Source organism: Telopea speciosissima, chromosome 2 (genome assembly GCF_018873765.1).
Source record: "Telopea speciosissima isolate NSW1024214 ecotype Mountain lineage chromosome 2, Tspe_v1, whole genome shotgun sequence".
Lineage (NCBI taxonomy): Eukaryota > Viridiplantae > Streptophyta > Magnoliopsida > Proteales > Proteaceae > Telopea > Telopea speciosissima.
In genome coordinates, this window is record NC_057917.1 from 32,432,845 (window position 1) to 32,456,693 (window position 23,849).

The window sequence follows — 23,849 nt, forward strand, 5'->3', positions numbered from 1 at the left end:
GCACCGTATGTCATTCTGAAAATTAAGGACGAGATCGAATGGCTGCTTAAGGAGGGCTTCATTAGGACCGCCAGGTATGTGGAATGGGTGTCGAACATAGTCCCGGTTATAAAGAAAAATGAGAAACTAAGAGTATGTATCGACTTCAGAGACCTGAACAAGGCTGCTCCTAAGGATGAGTATTCGATGCTAGTGGCCGATATGCTTGTGGATGCGGCCACAAAGAATCGGATCATGTCTTTCATGGATGGTCACGCAGGGTACAATCAGATCTTTATAGTAAAAGAGGATGTTCCAAAGACAGCCTTCTGTTTCCCCGGAGCACTGAGAACGTACGAATGGTTGGTCATGCCATTCAGACTAAGAAACGTCGACGCCACTTACCAGAGAGGTATGAATACGATATTCCATGACATGATCGGCACCTTCGTGGAAGTCTACATCGATGACGTGGTGGTCAAATCAAAGCACGAGCATGAACACCTTGACCACCTGAGAAGGGTGTTCTCCAGGACGAGGACCCACGGCTTGAAGATGAACCCATTAAAATGTGCCTTTGGGGTGGCGGCTGACAACTTCCTCGGATTCTTGGTTCATCAGAAGGGGATAGAGATAGAAAAAAACAAAGCCAGGGCCATCCAGGAGGCGAGGCCGCCTTTGAATAGAAGGGAGCTACAGAAGTTTTTGGGATAGGTGAATTTTGTCTGGCAGTTCATTTCCAACTCTGCGGATTGAATGAAGGTTTTCTCCCCATTACTGAAGTTGAAAACCGGCGAAGCCTTCAGGTGGGATAGTGTTCACCAGGAAGCGTTTGATCAGATAAAGGCTTACCTAACTAGGCCTCCAGTCCTGATGCCTCCAAGAAAGGGAGTGCCTCTGAAGTTGTATGTATCTGTGGCAGAAGCCTCAATAGGAAGCTTGCTAGCGCAAGATAATGAGGCCAGAAAAGAACAGGCTGTGTTCTATCTGAGTTGGGCCCTAACGGAGGTGGAGCGAAGATACCCAGTCATTGAGAAGCTCTGCTTGGTGCTATTTTTCTCTTGCAGCAAGCTTAGGTACTACCTCTTGCCGACTACGGTGAATGTGGTCTGCCAGACCGATGTCATCAAATACATGCCGACATGCCCTATTTCCAAGGAAGGATTGGAAAGTGGACTCTCGCCTTGACTGAGTTCGCTCTCTAGTATGCTCCCCAAAAGGCGATCAAGGGGCAAGCGTTGGCAAATTTTCTCGCGGACCACCCTCTAATTGAGGCAACAGAAGGTGTGATGGAGATACCACCCTCTAATTGAGGCAACAGGACCGAGCAAGCTGCAGGGGCAGTGTCACACCCCAAACCACCCCCCAGTAGGATTGGGTAGGTGACCCAAATTGCGTAACGGTAATCCGCCAAATCCCACGGATCTAGAAGCAGTGCTTACGATCATGGAACCATATCCTCATCTTAACCATAAGTAAGATCAGAGTAATGCAGGACATCTACAATTTAAAAGTAAATGGAAGCATAGCAATACGGGAAATGATGATAATATATACATATAAAGTTTTGTTTGATACATCCCCCGGGCACACACAACCCACAACAAAGAAACAAAAGTTGATAAGCACATACAAAAATATATACAGGACGAGCATTCTCAGCCCCAAAAAGAAAAACAAAGGTAAAAGCTACACAACCAAGTCAGAACGGGGATAACTCTAGAAAACCCAAAAGGAGTCCCCAGTCAAAACATCACATGCATGCTTCAATGGTCTTCATTCACAATGACCACCGAGAACATACGCAGAATCTGTATGACCTCCGTTGGGGTCCACACCAACATCGTCATAACAATAAAAACTCTCCTCCTCGAGATAGCCCGCCATGCCACAGCGGCATCCACCTATAGGATCATCTAAGAAGAGCATTGCATAACAGAGTATGAGCCCCACTGAGCTCGTGAGCAAATAACATCAATCATACATGCATATGCAATCACAATTCACAAGTTATATGATTCTACATGATATGTAAGTCCAGATTTTTATTATTAGCCACCTATCATTACATCTAAGTCGGGTCTGTGCCACTACAATCCCCAATACATGTATCCCTGGTGCGGGCTTCTAACCCCTTCCTGCGATACACCCATTGAGTTATCAGAGAAGATTGGTTAGCCCTCGCATTCGTTCACCAAGGTCGGCCCGACCAACCCTCTGTGATTAACCTGAGGAGACAACCGTTCTTCCCTCATTTTCTTTTCTGGCTTATAGCCCATATGCACCATTCCGGTGTTCTTTTATTTATTTATTTATTTTCACTCCCTGATAATTGCCCCACAGGTATCCAATACCTTAACCCTTGTTGGCAAGGGTTCGTGGCACGGGTGATGAAACTCTAGCCCCATGTCTACATGGCATCGTATGAGTCAAGCAGTGTCAACCGCATCCCATAATACGGGCTACCACAGGCCCCATTTCCAAGCCGAGTATAGCATCTAATCTAACAATCACAATCATCATATAGAATTCACAGTGTTGATCAACAACAGATACTATGAAGTGATTTGAGTAACTTGAATTATAAGTAAATAACACAACAACCATAATTCAATTATTAATAGCCGGCATCAGATTATGATTACATTTGCACATACGATAGTATCATTCACTCACCAGTATTTGGCTCTAGGTACTCAGTCACAAATTCAGTTCCAGCAGTTGTCTGGTTGTTGTCCCCGAGCACAGGATGAAGTCCTAGATGTAAATCAAAAGTTGCCATGTTAAGTTACCAGTCTGTCATTAGAAGTCCTAGGGTTACCCTAATCATACTGGGTTGACCCGGGGTTCAATTGGTTCACTCTTGGAATCACTGAGCCTTACACCGGGCCTTAGGTCATGTTTCAGTGCATCAACCAATGCCAGTGGTTCAAAGGGCAAAATGGTCATTTCCAGGGTTGTACCTGACCTTAGCCTAGGATATGCTTACAATGCTGTCCACAGCTTGTCTGTGCTATAGGACCAAGCACAGCAGTGATTCAATCACTAGCGGGGCCCACTAGGGTTCCGAATCATTTCCAAATAAGGACAGATGTGAGGAAGGGCTTTTTGGTAATTTTTAGCCTTCCCACAGTGTCCAGGGGTATGTGGGTGAAATCCCCCAGGTCTGTCCATCATTCCAGCCAAATTCCCTTCACTGGGCGATGTCTGCATCGCCCAGTACCTGTAGAATCGATACAGGCTGAGTTTCCAAGGCTGGGCTTGCATGGTTGGGCTCACACCTAATCCTCTGCATGTTTAGGGATTTAGGTAGCCCCAGTGATAGTCTACATCATGGTCCAATTGGTTTCTCCATCAGGGTTCCAGTCAGGCTGACTGTGGCTGCCCAAGTAACCCATATGAATAGTATTCAGGGTTTTGGTAAGGTTTGGAATTCAGTTCCAGCCTTGTACAGAGCTGAAATCACCTGAAACAAGGGGGCTTGAGGCTGTACCCATCTAGGGTTAGGGCTGTACAGCCTTAGCCAGCTCCTAGGGTTCCAAAAACACTAGCCAATAGGCTATCTGGCAGTACAGGTGGGCACAACCAAATTTTGGCCATGGCAGGAGCATAAGTGCCCAATGAAATGTGATAAGAATCACAGATCTCCCATGCTCTATGCATGCATGGCAGATCTGGAGCCAGACTGGGCAAACCCTAGCTAGTCTAGGCTACCCAGGGAGCAAAACACAGTGAAAACAAGAGAGGGATAGGGACCAGCAGCATATAGGAGTATTTTATACCTGCACAAGACAGGGAGAACTCGGATCCAAGCAACAGGTCCTCCTCCCTTCTTCTTCCTTCTTCCCTCTTCTTCTCCTTCGCTTCCTCTCCTTTTTCCTCTCTTTCTCTCCTTCGCATTCAACAGAGAACAAGAGCTCTAAATGAGCTCAGGTCATGCCTATTTATAGGCCCAAGACCACTAAGGTCTGTTTGGCCTAAAGTCCCCTTTTTTAAAAATCAGTTTTTAACTTGATTCTGACTGATTCTGGGCTCACTGGTGGGGTCCACACTGAACCAAGGGTATGAGGTGGTCCCTCAGACTCCCCTCTATCAGTGGAGGGTTCCCATGTCCATGTTGGGTGGTCCCCATAATTAAAATAATAAAAAATAATCAAAATCAGTCACTGGGCGATGTGACTTGGCCTTGCTGCATCGCCCAGTGCCATCACCCAGAGAATTCTAGCAAGCTAAAATTCAATGGGGCTTGCATAGGGGTTTGACCCTTGGTCAGGGTATTGTCCCCACATGCCACCTAGGGACTTTTACATGATTTTTTAGAGGTGGGTCCCACCATTATAAGGAGGAGAGAGATTACCTGGGATCCAAACCATATAACAAGCTGTGAGCTGCATAGTTGCAGGGGTCTGCTATCCATCTTCTAACAGGTATATAGGGAAACCTGTTCAAGGTATTCTCATTGATCTCATTGAGTGGAGTGATGCTCCATAGTGATCCTGGTGTCCTGGCCAGGGGTTCCTGTCCTTGAACCAAAATTCCAACTTGTCAGGGGCAAGGTTTGACAGGCAGGGGTTGTGTTGCGATCACCAAAAGGAACAGAGACTCAAGTAGCCTTTCAGCTCGATTTCCCTTATTCTAACAACCAGGCCGAATACGAGGCCCTCATACTTGGGATTGGCCTGCTTCTCGGTCTTAAGGCCAATGCTGTGGAGATCATTGGAGACTCATAGCTGGTAATTAAGCAGCTAGCTAGTGAGTATCATTGTGAGAGAGAGCATTTGGTGGAATATCATGCGTAGGCCAGGAAGCTAATCCAGGGATTCCAGGATGTGGTCCTCCGCCACATCCCACGGTTGAAAAATCAGGCCGTAAACGGTTTGGTTCAGGCAGTGTCCGGGATCGGGCTACCAGAAGGCAGTTTGGAAAGGACCATTGTCATCAAGAGGCAGACGCGGTCTTCCATCCTTGAGGGCAGTCAACTAGTGGTCAATTACATCGAGGACACGCAGCCTGATTGGCGAACACCGATCACCCAGTATTTGAGCAGCCCTGAACCAGAGTTTAACAGAAAGATTAGGGATAGAGCCATAGGATACGAGCTAATCGGAGGAGACCTCTATAAAAAGGGAAAGGATGACCTTTTACTCAAATGCGTCAGTCTGAATGAAGCAACATTGATCATGGCCGAAGTGCATGAGGGCATATGTGGAGCGTACCAGGCCGGTCCCAAGATGAGATGGCTAATTCGGCGCCACAGGTATTACTGGCCAATGGTGGTGAAAAATTGTGTCAGATATGCTAAGGGATGTTGGGCATGTCAGACCCACGGGCCAGTGCAGTGGTTGCCAACAACAGAGTTTAACCTAGTAATCAAGCCATGGCCATTCAAGGGATGGGCCAAGGACCTCATAGGGAAGATTACTCCCTTGGCTACACGGGGACATTGTTTCATCATTGTAGCTATTAATTATTTTACCAAGTGGGTTGAAGCTGTGCCGATGAAGGGAGTCAGTCAGATGGATGTCATCCAGTTCCTCAAGAGTCATATTATCCATAGGTTTGGGCTCCCAGAAACTATCACCTGTGATAATGGGAGCATTTTCACTGTGGACGAGGTCATTGCATATGCAGCTGAGTTGGGGATAACATTCACCCATTCTACCCCGTACTACGCCCAAGACAACGGACAGGCCGAGGCTAGTAACAAGATTCTGAAAGGGTTCTTGGCTAAGGTTGTGGATGACAACCCACAAAGGTGGGCAGACATGCTCTCTGAAGTGCTTTGGGCATTTAGGACATCACATCGGACCAACACGGCTACTACACCCTTTGCTTTGACATACGGCCATGACACGGTGCTTCCAATTGAGATCTGTCACACCCCAAACCACCCCCTGGGAGGAATTGGGTAGGTGACCCAAATTGCGTAATGGCAAGCCGCCAAATCCCATGGATCTAGAAGCAGTGCTTACATTCATGGAACCACCTTCATCACTTTTCCATAAGCAAGATCAGAGTGCTGCAGATAAACTACAATTTACAATAATAAAAGGAAGCATAGTGATACGGGAAATGATGATAATATATACATAAGTAAGTTTGTACATTTCCCACCAACCCACAACCATAGAAACAAAGCTGACAGAAACAAAACTAGAACTACCATATACCTATATATATACTGGGTGAGCATACTTAACCCCAAAAAGAAAAAAAAAGAGTAAAAACTACAACAAAACCACAGTCAAAACAGGGATAAACTCCAACAAAAACAAAAAGGAGTCCCCAAGATAAAAAGCATCAGATGCGCTCTTCAACGGTCTTCATCAATGACCACCGAGAAAGTACGCAGGATTGGTATGACCTCCGTCGGGGTCCACACCAACGCCATCCTAACAACTAGGACTCTCCTCCTCGAGATGAGCCTCCATGCCACAGTGGCATCGATCTGTAAAATCATCTAAGAAAAACAATGTATAATAGAGTATGAGCCCCACCGAGCTCGTGAGAAAATCATATCATCATGCATGCACAAGCAATCACAATTCATAGTTCATATGATCCTTCATGATATGCAAGCCCAAATTATTTATTAGCCACCTAGCAATACAACTAAGTCAGGTCTGTGCTATTATAATCCCCAATACATGTATCCCTGGTGCGGGCTTCTAACCCCTTCCCGCGATACACCCATTGAGTTATCGGAGAGGACCAGTCAGCTCCTACATTAATCACCAAGGTCAGCCCGACCAGCCCTCTGTGATTAACCTGTAGGGCAATCTATTTCTTTTCTTTGGCTTACAGCCCATATTCACCATTCTAGTGTTCTTTCTCATTCATTCACCATTCTGGTGTTCTTTTTATTTCTTTTCATTTCTTTTCTCTTTTCACATATTTATATGGTCACCCTCACAGGCATCCAACACTTAAACCCCTATTGGCAAGGGTGCGTAGCACGGGTGATGAAACTCTAGCCCCATGTCTATATGGCATCGTATGAGTCGGGTGGTGTCAACCGCATCCCATTCTATAGGCTATCGTAGGCCTCATTTCCAAGCTGACTACAACATCTAATCTAACATTCACAATCATCATATAAGAATTCACAATGTTGATCAACAGACAGTCATTATGCAGTGATTTGAGTAACTTTAATCAGAAGTAAGTAACACTGCATTCATGTTTAAAATTTATAATTGCCGGCATGATATCATAATTACACATGCACATATGATAATATTATTCACTCACCTGAGTTGGGTTCTAGGACCTCGGTTGCAAACTCAGTCTCAAAAGCAGTCTGATTGTTGACCTCGAGCGTGGGATCAAATCCTAAATACAAATCAGATAATGTCTTATTAACTTTTTAGTCTATCACTGGTAGTCCTAGGGTTAACCTAAGCTTACTGGGTTGACCCGGTGTTTAGTTGGTTCTCACTTGGAATCACTGGGCCTTGCACTGTGTTGGGAGTGACCTAAAATGCCCTGCCTAGATCCCGGCTCGGGCGAGGGAGCAATGTGCGCTGGCTGGTGCGCAATAAGGAATTAAAGTTGCACCTTCCCTCATAAGGCATCTTTTGGGGGATTAGCAAGCGCTTAATCCTACAATTGGTATCAGAGCAGGTGGTCACGAGTTTGAGTCTCCCCGGTGCCATGGGTGCTCTATTATTAGGCATGCATTAGTGCCATGGGTGCTTTGTTATTGGGCGTGCATTTGGGGGGGGATTGTTGGGAGTGACCCAAAATGCCCTGCCCAGATCCTAGCTCGAGCGAGGGAGCGATGCGTACTGGCTGGTGTGCAATAAGGAATTAAAGTTGCACATTCCCTTACAAGGCATCTTTTGGGGGATTGGCAAGTGCTTAATCCTACACACTGGGCCTTAGGTCCATGTCCCGGTGCATTGGCCAGAGTCAGTGGTATAAGGGTAAAATGGTCATTTCTATAGTTGTACCTGACGCTAGGTCAGATCAGGTCCTCAGTGCTGTCCACAGCTTGCTTGTGCTATAGGACCAAACACATTAGGGTTTCCTATACCTACGGGGCGCACTAGGGTTTTAAAATATTCCTTTAATATGGACAGATGTGGGGAAGGGCATTTATGTCATTTCCCACCTTCCCACACTGTCCCACAGCCATTAGGTGAGATCCCCCAGATCTGATTGCAAAAACAACAGCATTTCCTTCACTGGGCGATGGCTCTGGGCGTTGGGTGCATCGCCTAGTACCCTCAAATCGACATTGGGCTGAGTTCCCAAGGCTGGGCTTTTTAGGCTATGCTCAATTCTGATCCTTTGCATGTTTGGGGGTCAAGTAGCCCCTGGAATGGTCTACCTCTTGATCCAAATGGATCATCCATCAGGTCCACCATTTGGCTGCCAATGGCTGCCCATACTACCCAGTGAGTAGTGTGACAGGGTTTTTCTCAAGCTTGGAATTCGATTTCAGCCACATGCAGGGCTGGAATCAGATGTGATTTGATGTTCCATGGCTGCAATCATCTAGGGTTAGGTCTGTGTGGCCATGGTTTACATCTAGGGTTCCAAACTGCCACCCAGAAGTGAATCTAGGCAGTGCAGCTGTGCACAGTCTGATCTCAACCTCAAGAATAGCATAACAGCCCACTAAAATTCAATAAAAAGTACAGATCTTCCAAGCCCAAGGCTTGCATGGCAGATCAAGAGCTGTTCTGGCAAACCCTAGCTGTTCAGGGCTGCTCAGGGAGCAAAAACATCACAAACATAAATCCAAAAGAGGAGCAGCAGATCTGAGCAGGGTTTCTATACCTGCACAGGGCTGGGAGAGCTCGGTTCTAGGCTGGGTGCAGGGCTGCAGCAGCTCCTCCTCCATCCTCCTTCTTCTCTCGTCTTCTCCTTTGTCTTCTTTCTCTCCTTTCTCTCCTCTTTCTCTCCTATGGTTTCTATTAGAGCTAAGGGCTCTAAATGAGCCCAAGGCCTTCCTATTTATAGGCCCAGCCTTCACTAAGGCTTGTTTGGCTGTGAAGGCCCCTTTTGAAAATCAATTTTTAAACTGATCCCGAGTGATTCTGGGCACAATGGTGGGGTCCATAGTGAACTAAGGGTATGAGGTGGTCCCACAGACTCCCGTCTATCTATGGAGGGTGCCCATATCCATGTTGGGTGGTCCCCATAATTAAAAACCAATAAAATATGTTATTTCACTCACTGGGCGATGTCACTGGGCCTTGTCTGCGTTGCCCAGTGCTATCGCCCAGAGAATTCCAGCAAGCTGAAATTCAATGGGGCTTACACAGGGGTTTAACCCTTGGTCAGGGTATTGTCCCGACATGCCTTATAGGAGATTTTACACACTTTTTTAGAGGTGGGTCCCATTGTTTAGGGAGGAGAGGGATTACCTGGGGTCCAGGCCATACATCATGGCATGAGCTGTACATTTGCAGGGGTCTACTGTCCATCTTCTGACAGGTATATAGGATGATCCACATAGGGTTTCCTCATCAATCCAAACCATTGGAGTGATATTCCATAGTGTTCCTGGTTGCCTGGTCAGGGATTCCTGTCCTTCAATCAAAATTCCAGTCAGCCAGGGGCAGGGTTTATCATTTCTCCCCACCTTACAAAAATTTTTTCCTTGAAATATGCTTACCTTGCATTTCAAAGAGTTGAGGATATTTCTCTTTCATTTCTTCTTCACGTTCCCATGAAGCTTCCTCTACTAGGTTGTTTCTCCATCGAACCTTTACAAAAGTGATGGTGCGGTTACGGAGGTTATGCTCCTTTCTGTCCAATATCTCCGTGGGTTGTTCTTCATAGGTCATATCCACATCCAACTGTTCGGGTTCAGTTGATAGTACATGTGTCAGATTGTTAATGTACTTTCTCAGCATTGACACATGAAAAACATCATGGACGCCTGACAAAGATGGTGGTAGTGCCAGTCAGTATGCTACGAGTCCCACTTTATTGAGTATTTCATAAGGACCAATGAATCTTGGGCTCAACTTGCCTTTCTTGTTAAATCATAGCAATCCTTTAGTTGGAGACACCCGAAGGAATACTTTTCCTCCGATTTCAAATTCAATATCCTTCCTTCGATTGTCTGCATAACTTTTCTGTCTCAACTAGGCTGCCTTGATCTTCTCTCTTATGACATCAACCTTATCACAAGTCGCTTGTATCATCTCAGGTCCGAGATATTTTTGCTCGCCAACTTCATCCCAATATAACAGAGTTCTACATTTTTGTCCATACAATGCTTCGAATGGTGCCATGCCAATGGTGGAGTGATAGCTATTATTGTACGTAAATTCCACCAAAGGTATGTGAGCATCCCAACTGTCATTCATTTCCAAAACACAGGCTCGGAGCATGTCCTCCAGAGTCTGAATAGTTCTTTCTGATTGTCCATCCGTCTGTAGATGGCAAGCTGTGCTAAGATTTAGTTGATATCCCAATGCCCTCTGTAAACTTCTCCAAAACCTTGAGGTGAATCGAGGATCTCTATCAGACACAATATTGACAGGCACACCGTGTAAGCGGACTATGTTGTCAATGTATATTTGGGAAAGCTTCTCCATTGAGTAACTTATCTTGATTAGTATGAAGTGTGCCACCTTCGTTAATCCGTCTACAATCACCCATATCGCATTCATGCCCTTCTTGGTGTTGGGAAGATTTGTCATGAAATCCATAGTGATTCTTTCCCACTTCCATTCAGGTATGGGAAGTGGCTGCAACAATCCATACAGTCGATGTCTCTTTGCTTTTATCTGTTGATAGGTAAGGCACTTGGACACGTATATTACTATGGTCTCCTTCATTCCCATCCACCAGTAATACTTCTTCAAATCCTTGTACATCTTTGTACTCTTGGGGTGGATTGTGTAGGGTGAGTTGTGCGCCTCTTTAAGGATTCGGTCTTGGATGTCAAAATCATCAAGCACGCATAGTCTATCTCGAAACTTCAATGCACCCTCATGGGCCAAGGAAAAATCTGGGTCCTTATGGACACCTTGTTGTACTTCCCAAATTATCTTGGCCAGCTCGGGGTCCAATGGTTGCTTCGCAATTATTTCCTCTTGTATTGACGGCTGTAGGTCCATAGCTACTAATTGCATAGCCGTTCCTTCGATTACGAGTTCCAAATCAAATTTTCAAGCTTCTTCTATTAACTGCTCACTTACAATTAAGGATACGAGGGTTGCAGTCTGAGATTTTTTGCGTAATGCATCCACAACAACGTTGGCCTTGCCAGGGTGGTACTGGATTTCACAATCATATTCCTTCACCAATTCCAACCACCGTCTCTGTCTCATATTCAGCTCCTTTTGGGTGAAGAAATACTTCAAACTTTTATGGTTGCTGAAGATTTCACTCTTTTCACCATATAGGTAATGCCGCCATATCTTTAATGCAAAAACTACAGCTGCCAATTCTAAGTCGTGAGTGGGGTAGTTCTTCTCGTGCGCTTTTAACTATCTGGAAGCATAGGCGACTACTTTACCTTTCTGCATCAGGACACCACCCAATCCTGTTCTGGATGCGTCGATGTATACCACCATTCCTCCAGTGCCGTCTGGAATGGTTAGAACTGGAGCTGTTACCAAACGATTCTTCAATTCTTGAAAACTTTTCTCACATGCTTCATTCCATTCAAATTTGGTCCCATTCTTTGTAAGTTTTGTCATTGGTGCCAAAATCCATGAGAAATTTTCAATAAACCTTCGATAATAACTGGCCAAACCTAAGAAACTTCAAATCTCAGTGGCACTCTTCGGAGTTTTCCATTCAAGAACTGCTTTCACCTTGCCTGGGTCTACTTTAATGCCATCCTTGGTAACGATGTGTCCTAAGAATCTGATCTGGTGAAGCCAAAATTCACATTTGCTGAATTTGGCAAAAAGCTGGTGTTCTCGCAACCGCTGCAACATGAAAGTAAGGTGTCGTGCGTGTTCTTCCTCATCCTTAGAGTACACTAGGATGTCGTCAATAAATACTATGACGAACTTATCTAGCACGCCATGGAATACTCTATTCATCATGTCCATGAATGCTGCCGGGGCGTTGGTTAACCCGAACGACAAAACCAGGAATTTGTAATGCCCGTATCGAGTTCGGAACGCCATCTTATGAATATCACCGCTCTTGATGTTCAATTGATGGTATCCCGGCCTAAGATCAATTTTGGAGAAAACTCGTGCTCCTTGTAACTGATCAAATAGGTCATCGATACGTGGCAGCGGATATCGATTCTTGATAGTCAGCTTATTCAACTCGCAGTAGTCGATACACAGCCACATACTTCCATCTTTCTTCTTAACAAACAACACGGGTGCTCCCCAAGGTGACACACTGGGTTGTATAAATCCTATCTTCAGTAGGTCTTGAAGTTGGACCTGCAACTCCTTCAGTTCAATTGGCGCCATCCAATATGGGACCTTGGATACCGGTGCTGCACCAGGAATTAGATCTCGCGAATTCTATGTCGTGGTCAGGCGGTAGCTGCGTCAGATCTTCTAAAAAGACATCAAGAAATTCTCTGACGACTTCTAGTTCCTCCAATAGTTTTATTGTTTGAGTTTAAAAATTATACCGCAAGTGTACGGGTCAATCGTAGCTACGGGTCGAACACGAGGAGATATACGCCACTCTGTTTAACTAACCTAAAAGTAATGCAAAGTGAACCAAATTAAAGTGTTAAATTAAACTAATGAAACTAATGAAAATTAATGCATCCAAACTGATAAGCATCTAACAAAATTAAGGAATTAAGTTGGCATCCTAACACATGAGTATCTAACCTATCAAACTAATGTAAATTGAAAAGAATAATAAAAACGTAGCCACACTTCATAATCACATAAAAAGAAATAAGGGAATAAAAGTGCATCCACATACCACAACCATATAAAAAAAATAAAAGAAATAGAGGGAGAAGAAGATAGAGAGAGATAGAGGAGAGGGAGAATGAGATTGAGAGTTTAGATAGTAAAACCAGGATGTGCTTGCATGAATGTAACTGAAAAGCTTGAATACTTCATAAACTTACCTTGGCCTCCTCTTCTAAATCTTCAAGTCTTATCATCAACTTAAGAACTTAGACTAGAAGGCTTAAAACCTAAACTAGAATTAAGAAATTACAACCCAATTGATGACTTAAATTGAAATTAAAGCATAAAATAAACCTATTACAACCATTAAATGAAAATCAAAAAGCAAACTAGAACTTAAAAAAGCCAAAAATCACAATTTAGAAGGAGAAGAAGAAAAGAAATTTTACTAAGTGAATGAACTAAAAATTACACTAAAAACTGAATTAAAATTGAACTAGAAACTAACTAAAAACTGAACTAAAAAAACTAACTTCTTACAACCCAAAGGGCAAGGGGTATTTATAGGGGGAAGAGAGGAAAAGAGAGAAGAGGGAAGTGTAGGAGAAATATTTCCTAAGAAAAGAGAATATTCTCTTCTCTTTCCTCTTTTACAATGCCTTGAATCCTAGGAAAAAAAAGAAAAAAATAGAAAGAAGAAGAAGAGAAGATTGTTTACACAGACCTATTTCTAGAAAAGTAAACTTCCAATTCTAACAAGTGCTTCCTTTTCTTTGTAGATATCTTCTCCAAGGAATAAAATCAAAGCATCTTTGACTTTTCAACTTTTCATAGGTGAGAGAATATCTTTCAAAATAAATCCATCCTAAGTAGAATTCCAGAAGTGCCCTTGAGAAGTTGGAGGAGAGAAAGAGTAAGGGTGATGACTAGGATTCCTTCAAGAATAAATAAAATACCCATTCTGTCCTTCGGAAAACGTGGAGCATGGGTGCTTATATAGGCCTCACCATTGTATTCCTTGCAAAAAATCACCCAAAATAGACCCAAATTTCGTCTAATTTGGAGTTCGAGAGCCCAAGATATCTCAAGTTGAAGTTGGACTGTCCAGAACCCTCCAAATGGAATCTTTCAGGTACAGGAAATATAACTTCTGGTTATTGTGTTAAGACCCCTAGAATCCAAACTTTCGCTTCACTTTGTCTCCAGCCGACTATTAATAATTACAAATAAACCCCTATAGACCATTTTCGTGCTTCGTTACGGAAACGGCCGTAACTTCTTCGTTTCAACTCGAAATCATGTGCCATTTGAACAGTTGCGAAGCTGACTCGATGGGCTATGCATCCAAGCCATTAACACCTCTAAACAGCTTAAAAACGTTTTCTTAGCATCATCTCCTCCATTTTCACAAGAATTCACCTAACACCTGAAAAGCACAAGAAAGCACCGAGTAACTCTGTCCAATGTGGTAAAATGTATGCTTTATACCCTAAAATTTCACACATAAATGTGCTCATCAGATTCCCCACACTTGAACGTTACTTGTCCTCAAGTAATACAAAATAAAAACTAATCTAGAATGCAAAAAATCCTAACTCACTTTCGTAGGAATCACGGTTGCACTAAGCATGTGCAACAAGGCTTTAAACCCCTAGTGGACGAGTTGTGTCTCGTGGGTGTTTGCAGTGAATATACACCCAAAATTCAATTGTAAATTAATGCTGCAAATTTTAATCATGGCATAACTTAGACAATGCATATAATCCCAAAAAGTGTTCAACTGAAGATCAAGGAGCCAAAGGTTCCCCCACACTTGAATTTTATCACCCCACATCAATTTAAGTAACAAGCATGCATCAAGTTCAAGGGATCTCCTCATATTTTCTGAACACTACTCACCTTCAAGTAAACCTCCCATAGCATCGATGGAACCAAAGACTTAGGCATCGAGTATTGTTGACCATACTTTTTTTTTTTTTTCAGGCATTAAGGCAAAAGTTTTTTCTTTCTCAACGACAAACTCTATTTCTACTCCACTATTGTTCTCTGAATGACATGGTGGAGCATACACTAGACACCCAAATACTTGGTAGCTTCGCTTTTTGCATATATCCATAAGACATTGAGACATTGATGCAAGAGGTTTTTTTTTTTGAGTTTCCTTCCAAGGAATTTCGATCAAGTCACCCTGCTTCATGAGGCACAGTGCCCTGTCTAGTCCCAAGGAATTCCACTTTCTTTTCTGTTCCTTAATTTTTTTTTTTTTTTTTTTCATTCACTTCCACTTTCATGTCTTGGCTTGCCACAAACAAATTGGTTTCAACTACTAGCCAAAAGATCAAAGGGTCCATAAAACACATAGAGTAATCTAGCCATCAAATGAAATAGCACTCATATTTTCAAACTCAATCTCCATCACTGGATACAAACCAACTACCGTCCTTGAAAAGGGATTTTTTATTATTTCGCATGCTAGGACACCTAATTCCCTCTCTCTCTCATTTTGCAATCAAAGAGACATATGCACAAAACCAAACTATTGCTACAATCAAAATTCACCAATTAAGTCCAACATCCTCCCCACACTTAATTCATGCAGTGTCCTTAATGCATGCATAAAAGAAAAAAATAAGGATAAGGGAGGAGATGAAGGGGCTTACCAAATATAATCAACAAAGAGGATCATGAAGAGTCATGAGCTCTACAAAAAGTGCTAGGAGCAGCAATAGAAATCTCAATCCATGGCCAGTAAATAGAGAAATAGCTTCAGAATCAGAAAACACTCGACCATGAATTTTAGTAAAGCGAGAAATAATATGGAAGTTAAGCACAACTGAGAAATATCCAATAGAAAAATCTGTCCTCATAAGACAGTGAAAAATGAAGTCAATAAAACTCAAGCCATAAATCCTTCCCTTCTCTCCCATTTGCAATGTAGAACACCTATCATTATTTGAAATACCAACAAAAAATGGATCACAATAAGCATAAAAAGGATTATGAATAACCTTATCTAAATAATCATAAAAAATTGGAGGTTTACTCAAATCAATCCTAGCAATACAACTGTCCGCTCTTTGCATAACTTGGTTTGCCAAATAAGGATCATGGAAATATGCTTGAAATGCATTATGGCTAACATTGTCCTCCTCAATAAAATCGTCAAACCTAGGAGGTTTGGACAAATCAACATGTGAGACAATGGAATCCTCAAAATGACAATTATCTAAGTTTTTCAAAGAGAGAGGGGGAGATCAAATTTCTTGGGTTTCTATGTTATCATGAAATTCTGATTCGAAATCAATAGAAACACTAGGCTCACTAAAATCAGAACGTTTAGGCAAAAGTTGGACTTCCCCAGGTAGCTCATCAAATCTCGCTTCACTAATATCCTGAGGAGACTCAATCTCAACAAATAAATCATCATGAAAAGTAGCTTGTTGGGAATGACTCTCATTAACCTCAAACTGGGGTGGTGGACTTTCAATATCATTAAATTGGGGATGGGGTGGTTCATTCTGAACAAGAATCTGGTAACATAGACTAGGTTCAGGTTGACTAGGTAATGTACCCATTTCCTCTTCCTGTAACATGGTGACCAGTTGAGAGAGTTGCTTCTCCATGGTATTTTAGCTTATTGTGAGAAGGTCTATGTATTTCTCAGGTTCATTCAGTCTGGCCTCCTCACCCATGTTTTGAAACTCAAGGGATTGGTGATATGATTTAAGGAGAGGTGGCCCATTGAGATTTAATGGAGGGTTGGGCATTGGAGGACCAAACTGACCATAAAATTGGAAATTGGGTGGTCCAGCTTGGTTATTCCATTGATCCCACGAGAAATAGGGATGATCACTCCACCCGTGATTGTAAGTGCCAAAAGAATTGTATTGAAATTGAGGACTCACATTCTCATCACCATTGCTATCCCCATAAAGATTAGGGCATCCTTCCATAACATGGATAGTCTGGGGATGTGACCAATTTAAATTTCCCGAAAGCCCATAGTTGGGTTGGGGAGCAAAATTGTACTGGGGTGATGCAAAATTGTTCTCTATCTCACTACTTTTGGCTTCCCTAACCTGTTTAAACATTTCCTCCAAAATCATGGTTACCTTAGCATAGGTCCATTTTCCCCCAAAGTCTTATATGGAAGTGTATCTCCCATTATTCTAAATTAACCACCTATCCTAAATTGAGGTCTCCCATAAAAAAAAATTTAAAGAAAAATAAAAGACTAAAAAAAAAAATATTAAAAACAAGAGGGAGCCCAAGGTAGATAGTGCATCTATCCCTAAAAAATTGAAACAATGGTTCTAAAGCTGTAACATTGCCATATAGGTTGACAGCACGGGAACCCGTATAGTCTTCATGAGCCACCTACAGACAACTCCAAATGGATTCTGATGTAGGGTGGAGGACTACTATATGTTTATGTTTCCAACGCTCTCACTATGTCGCTTTCCTATTATCAAGAGTGGTCACCTCCAAAGATAAGTCACATGCCAATCCAAACCACCCAACGAATCAAGGGGCACCAAGATTGGCTGGGTTTGGGCATATGAAGGACTTTAGATTGAGCGCACACTATTTGAAACAGAAGAGAAACAAGAAGAGGTTTTCAAAAATTGAGTTTTTATTTTTTATTTTTTATTTTTAGAAAAGAGGATTAGAAGAGAATAAACTAAAACACTTCGAACTACTTAAAAATCAGAAAAATAGAGTGGACAATAATCTCCCCGGCAACGGCGCCAAAAACTTGTTTGAGTTTAAAAATTATACCGCAAGCGTACGGGTCAATCGTAGCTACAGGTCAAATACGAGGAGATATACGCCACTCTATTTAACTAACTTAAAAGTAATGCAAAGTGAACCAAATTAAAGTGTTAAATTAAACTAATGAAACTAATAAAAATTAATGCATCCTAACTCATAAGCATCTAACAAAATTAAGGGATTAAGTTGGCGTCCTAACACATGAGCATCTAACCTATCAAACTAATGTAAATTGAAAGGAATAACAAAAACACAGCCACACTTCATAATCACATAAAAAGAAATAAGGGAATAAAAGTGCATCCACATACCACAACCATATAAAAAAAATAAAAGAAATAGAGGGAGAAGAAGATAGAGAGAGATAGAGGAGAGAGAGAATGAGATTGAGAGTTTAGATAGTAAAACCTGGATGTGCTTGCATGAATGTAGCTGAAAAGCTTGAATACTTCATAAACTTACCTTGACCTCCTCTTCTAAATCTTCAAGTCTTGTCATCAACTTAAGAACTTAGACTAGAAGGCTTAAAACCTAAACTAGAATTAAGAAATTACAACCCAATTGAAGACTTAAATTGAAATTAAAACATAAACTAAACCTATTATAACCATTAAATGAAAATCAAAAAGCAAACTAGAACTTAGAAAAGCCAAAAATCACAACTTAGAAGGAGAAGAAGAAAATAAATTTTACTAAGTGAATGAACTAAAAATTATACTAAAAACTGAATTAAAATTGAATTAGAAACTAACTAAAAATTGAACTAAAAAAACTAACTTTTTACAACCAAAAGGGCAAGGGGTATTTATAGGGGGACGAGAGGAGAAGAAAGAAGAGGGAAGTGTAGGAGAAATATTTCCTAAGAAAAGAGAATATTCTCTTCTCCTTCCTCTTTTACAATGCCTTGAATCTTAAGAAAAAAAAAAAAATAGAAAGAAGAAGAAGAGAAGATTGTTTACATAGACCTTCTATTTCTAGAAAAGTAAATTTCCAATTATAACAAGTGCTTCCTTTTCTTTGTAGATATCTTCTCCAAGCAATAAAATCAAAGCATCTTTGACTTTTCAACTTTTCATAGGTGAGAGAATATCTTTCAAAATAAATCTATCTCAAGTGGAATTTCAGAAGTGCCCTTGAGAAGTTGGAGGAGAGAGAGAGTAAGGGTGATGACTAGGATTCCTTCAAGAATAAATAAAATACCCATTCTGTCCTTTAGAAAACGTGGAGTATGGGGTGCTTATATAAGCCTCACCATTGTGTTCCTTGCGAAAAATCACCCAAAATAGACCCAAATTTCGTCCAATTTGGAGTTCGGGAGCCCAAGATATCTCAAGTTGAAGTTGGACTGTCCAGAGCCCTCCAAATGGAATCTTTCGGGTACAGGAAATATAACTTCTGGTTATTGCGTTAAGGCCCCTGGAATCCCAACTTTCGCTTCACTTTGTCCCCGGCCGACTGTTTATAATTACAAATAAACCCTTGCAGACCATTTTCGTGCTTCGTTACGGAAACAGCCGTAACTTCTTCGTTTCAACTCGGAATCATCTGCCGTTTGAACCATTGCGAAGCTGACTCGATGGGCTACGTATCCAAGCCATTAACACCTCTAAACAGCTTAAAAACATTTGCTTAGCATCATCTCCTCCATTTTCACAAGAATTCACCTAAAACCTGAAAAGCACAAGAAAGCACCGAGTAACTCTGTCCAATGTGGTAAAATGTATGCTTTATGCCCTAAGATTTCACACATAAATGTGCTCATCATTTATCTTTGCCTCCATGTCTATTACTGTGGCCAAAAAGCCTTGGCATCCATCATGAAGCAACTTGCGCGCCTGGAAGGCTGACAAGTTTACTCTCCGGGGTTTCTTTGTGGGTTCACTTGGATAGGTGAAAGTTAACCCATCTTTCAAATTGAACATTATCTTCTTTTCCGCACACAAGACGTTTGCACCATAGGCCGATAACCAGTCCATGCCTAATATTACGCCAAAATCATTTATATCCATCTTTATCAATCGTGCGGTTAGTTTCTTCCCATAAATTTCAACCTGACAAGGGTCGTAGACCTTCTTCAAGCTCACAACACTTCCTGTCGGCGTGCTGACTACTAGCTCATGCCCGATGTCTCTCGGTTGGTCCTTCATTTTACTTACGAAGGTCAAAGAGACGAAAGAGTGGGTCACGCCCAAGTCAAATAATACTCGTGCTGGTATGGTCGAGACATTCAGGGTACCTAAGGTTTGTAGGTAATTTAGGTTACATGTAGTAAGCTAATTAGTCCCTAATAGTCAGTAGTGTTCAACAAACTTACCTGTCAATACATCGGGGTTTGCCTCAGCTTCTTCATTCGACATCGTAAACACCTTTCCTCGCGCCCAATTGTCCAGTGGATGGAAAGACCTAGCGTAGGGCTGATTCAGTGAGTTGTTGTTGTACCCTCGCGTTTTACAATCTCTGGCTATATGCCCTTCCTTGTTGCACTGGTAACACTTAAAGGGTGCAGCAGCAGGTGTTGAGGCTTGGCTCACTTGACTTGTTGCTGGTTGGGCTGGCAAAGCTACTATTATCGCTTGACTCATCGCTGGTTGAGCAGGTTGATTGAATGTGGGGCGGAAAGGGTTCTGACCCACGTTCGGCCTATGATACGGAGTTGAGACGGAATTTGAATTGGTTCCGCTGTAAACTTTATTTGGCCAGACATAGGTCTGGAAATTGTTTGGCCTTTTGCCCACAGATGACGTCATAGCTTTTTCTTTCTCTTTCTCCTTAAATCTATCTTCCATGGTTTTCGCCTTGTCGACCATCTGAGCATAATCCCTAATGTCCATGATTGACAACACCGACCCAATCTCAGTCTTGAGTCCTTTCTCAAATTTCTTCGCCTTACTAACTTCCCCTTTCAGGTGCTCTGGAGCAAAATGGAACAAGTCCTCAAATCGCTGTTGATAATCCAGTACTGACTTGGTCCCTTGCACCAGTACGATGAATTCTGCTTCTTTTCTATCCCTGAAACTCTCTGGGAAGTAGTTCTTGAAGAAAGCTTCTTTAAATTGCTCCCACATGGGATTTGGATAAGTGGCTTCCTGATTAGGTTTAGTAGCTTTCCACCAAGCTTCGGCTTCATTCTGCAACTGATAACCCGCACATTTCAACTTTTGTGCGTTCGTGCACTCCAGTACTTCAAATGCCTTCTCAAGTGCACTAATCCACCATTCTGGCTGCATCGCTTCAGAAGTTATTTTGGAAAATGCAAGCGGTTGGAGTTTCTTGAATCTTTCCATAACCTTGGCGGTAGAGTTCTCCGCTAAATGTTGAGGCACAGGTGGTGGAAATAGTATAGGCCGGTTGGGTGGTGGTGGTGGTGCAGCGCGTTCGTGCATCATGGTTGCAAACTGTGTGGACATCTGACCAAGCAATTCTTGTTGTCGTTGCATGGTCCGCATCATAGTGGTCATGAATGCAGTCACGTCACCAACTGCCATATTTGGCTGAGGTGCAGCAGTAGTGGCTTGAGCAGCCGTTGGTGCCTCTGATGAAGCAGCCGATGCTTTAGAATTTTGAGCTTCAATTTCGTTAGGCAGCTCAACCTTTGGTACAACTCGAGGTTGCTTTCCTTTGCTAGAGAACCTCTTCTGGTGTTAACCATTGTTGCTTATTTGTAAAGAGGAGCGTATTTAATATTCCAATATCATCTGTATGGATCAATGGTTATTTCCTAGCTAGAGCAGGTACATATCTAGTCCACAGTTCCAATGAGTTTCATGAGTCACACCAGTAAGGTGGATTGATAGATACATTGTTTTTGTTTATTAAGTGATGTGTCTTATTGAGTGTATTATGTTTCACTTTCTTAAGCATTTTATGTATCGATATGCTATGCATGGCACTATATGAGAGATTTCAAATTTTTTTAAATAAAGGACTTTTAATTATTTACCTGGTTTAACAGGCAAGCATCTCCAGCTTCTTCCCTGTCACAAACTCCATCGCAAGCAGAAATTCTATGTCGGCTCTTACCTCTTCAGCTAAAGTCATAAAATAGTCTCACTCTTCTGGTCCACTAATGGTAGCAATGGCTAAATAAAAATCCAATCGATTCTCAGCTCGGGGCAATATTAGTCATATCCGTCTCAGTCTCTCTCATAGGTGTCGAATATATATCATGATGTTGGGGTCTCCAGCCTTGGCCGAGGTAGTAGGTCCTGTCATAAAAATGATTTTAGGCATCAGGTTATACTTAATTAGAAGAATTAAGTACATATCTTTTAGAATTTAAATAACTAAGATTCAATAAAACTAATCTTGGGTTGGCTCGAGGTACCTTAACGTCTAGATGTTTTGATTGGCTAGACAATCTATCAGATCTTGTTCTCAGGCATCCTAAACCTTGATTAGGGTAAGATCTATGCCCTCCATACTTATTAAACATGTATTACATCATACCTATGTAACTAAGTTCTGTTTTGCATAGCAGCACTCCAGTTGGTTCATACATCACAATATTCAAGCATGTAGTAATTAGGTAGTACTCACCATAACCTATAATTATGTATACACGTATATTCATATTTATATATATATATATTAAATACTTATTAAAATTATATCAACAAAATTTTCCTAGTCCCTATGTGTTTTACACAAACCACATGTAGAAATTTCACCCCTTTGACCTTAAGAAAGCTAGGTTGGTTTAACTCTTAAGTCAAATGAATATTAATTTTTTTTTTCTTTAAACATTAATAAAAATCTGTATTTTAATGTTGTCTAAGGTCACTTTAGGTATTTCCCCAAGTTTCTATAAGTTAAAACCCAAAAACCAGCAAGATACCCTCACTGGACGATGTCTTTGGGTGTTGCCACATCACCCAGTGCCATCGCCCAGAGAATCGAGGGCGCAGTATATGAGTCCGAGAGGGGCCCATTTACATTCTAACTTCTTCTAAACTCTCCCAATCACCTAGGAAAAGTCTTTGGAGGGTAGTGGGACTCATTCCACACCAAATCCTCGTGCTTCCTTGTGTTCTTCATGAATCAACACGTGCCTAGGTAAGACTTTTTACTTATTTTCCCTATTTTGGCTCTTCCTTTGCTTTCCTAGTATTTTGACTAGGGTTTTACCAAATCTCTTGCCCTAACTATATTCTTTTCTTCTCTTTTTTGTAGAAAATGTCTACAAGTCACCGTACGGCCTAGAAATATGTGGCTCAGAAGCAACTTCGAGTTGAATCTAAGGATTCCTCATTTTCCTCTGTACCTCCATCATCTCCTACAGACGATTCTTCTTCGGAGGAACCCAACTTTGACCGGTTTTTCTTTTCTAGGTACAAACATGCTAAGGAGTGGAAAAAATTTTGAATCTTTAAAGATTGTGAATGGTCAGGTGGTCCGGGTACAGGACTTTCACCAGTATAGTCTTTATGCTAGGTTCAATGCCCTAGGTTGGGCTTCTATGTTGACACCCACCGAGCATTGTTATCCCTACTTGGTTTGGTACTTCTACTGTAACGTAGTGCCTTCTAGTGCACAGGAGTTCGGAGTAGAGAATAGGGTGAAGGATGTGGATATCCGTCTGACCACTGCTTCACTAGCAGAGATCTTGAGTTTTACCTGACTCAGGAGAGAGGTGTTATTATCAGCCACGGATGGATATATCAGAGATGTTTTCTTTGGAGACCAGGAGGAGGGTCTTCAAATCATTGACAGGATCACAGGTCACGCCTAGGTCTGAGACTTCTTACAGGCCTAGTGCTCATGTTATTAGTAGATGTGTGACCTACAACATCTACCCCAAGGGCGGTAACAGGGGTAGTATATCTATATTAAGAGCCTACATCACACATTATCTTTTGGAAGCTTGTACGGGGGGTCCAATCATAAACCTCCCATATCTTTTACTTCAGGTGATGCTTTACCATGCTAGGAACCCAGCTGATGGGAACCTTCCTTATGGGAAGTTTCTCACTTTAGTCTTCTAGTACTTTGGGGTTCCATTGGAGGGTGAGTACGTTGAGAAGGATAGATCCAGGCCTATTGACAAGACTTCTATTCTGACAATGAAGGTGTCTGGATAGGATCCACCAGAGGGTGAGGCATAGATGGGGATGTAGCAGGATGTGGAGGAGCAGGGAGTGGAGCATGGTGATGATGTGCACGATGAGGAGGTGCAGGGGTTGGAGTAGAGAGACATTAAGGGAGACACCCAGGGCATGCATGCGGAGGAGTAGGGCATGGGTCAGGGCGACTTCGAGGGCTTTGGCACGCAGTACATTGACTTACCTACCT

The 23,849-nt window shown here is 42.2% G+C and overlaps 1 protein-coding gene across 1 annotated transcript; it reads left to right on the forward strand.

Annotated features, from left to right (window-relative positions):
- The first annotated feature begins 735 nt into the window (after positions 1–735).
- On the forward strand, positions 736–23,178 carry LOC122650653. Its single transcript, XM_043844049.1, has 3 exons — positions 736–1,086; positions 4,779–5,834; positions 22,948–23,178. The coding sequence occupies exons 1-3, from the start codon at positions 736–738 to the stop codon at positions 23,176–23,178; spliced, it is 1,638 nt and encodes a 545-aa protein (XP_043699984.1).
- Positions 23,179–23,849: the final 671 nt, after the last annotated feature.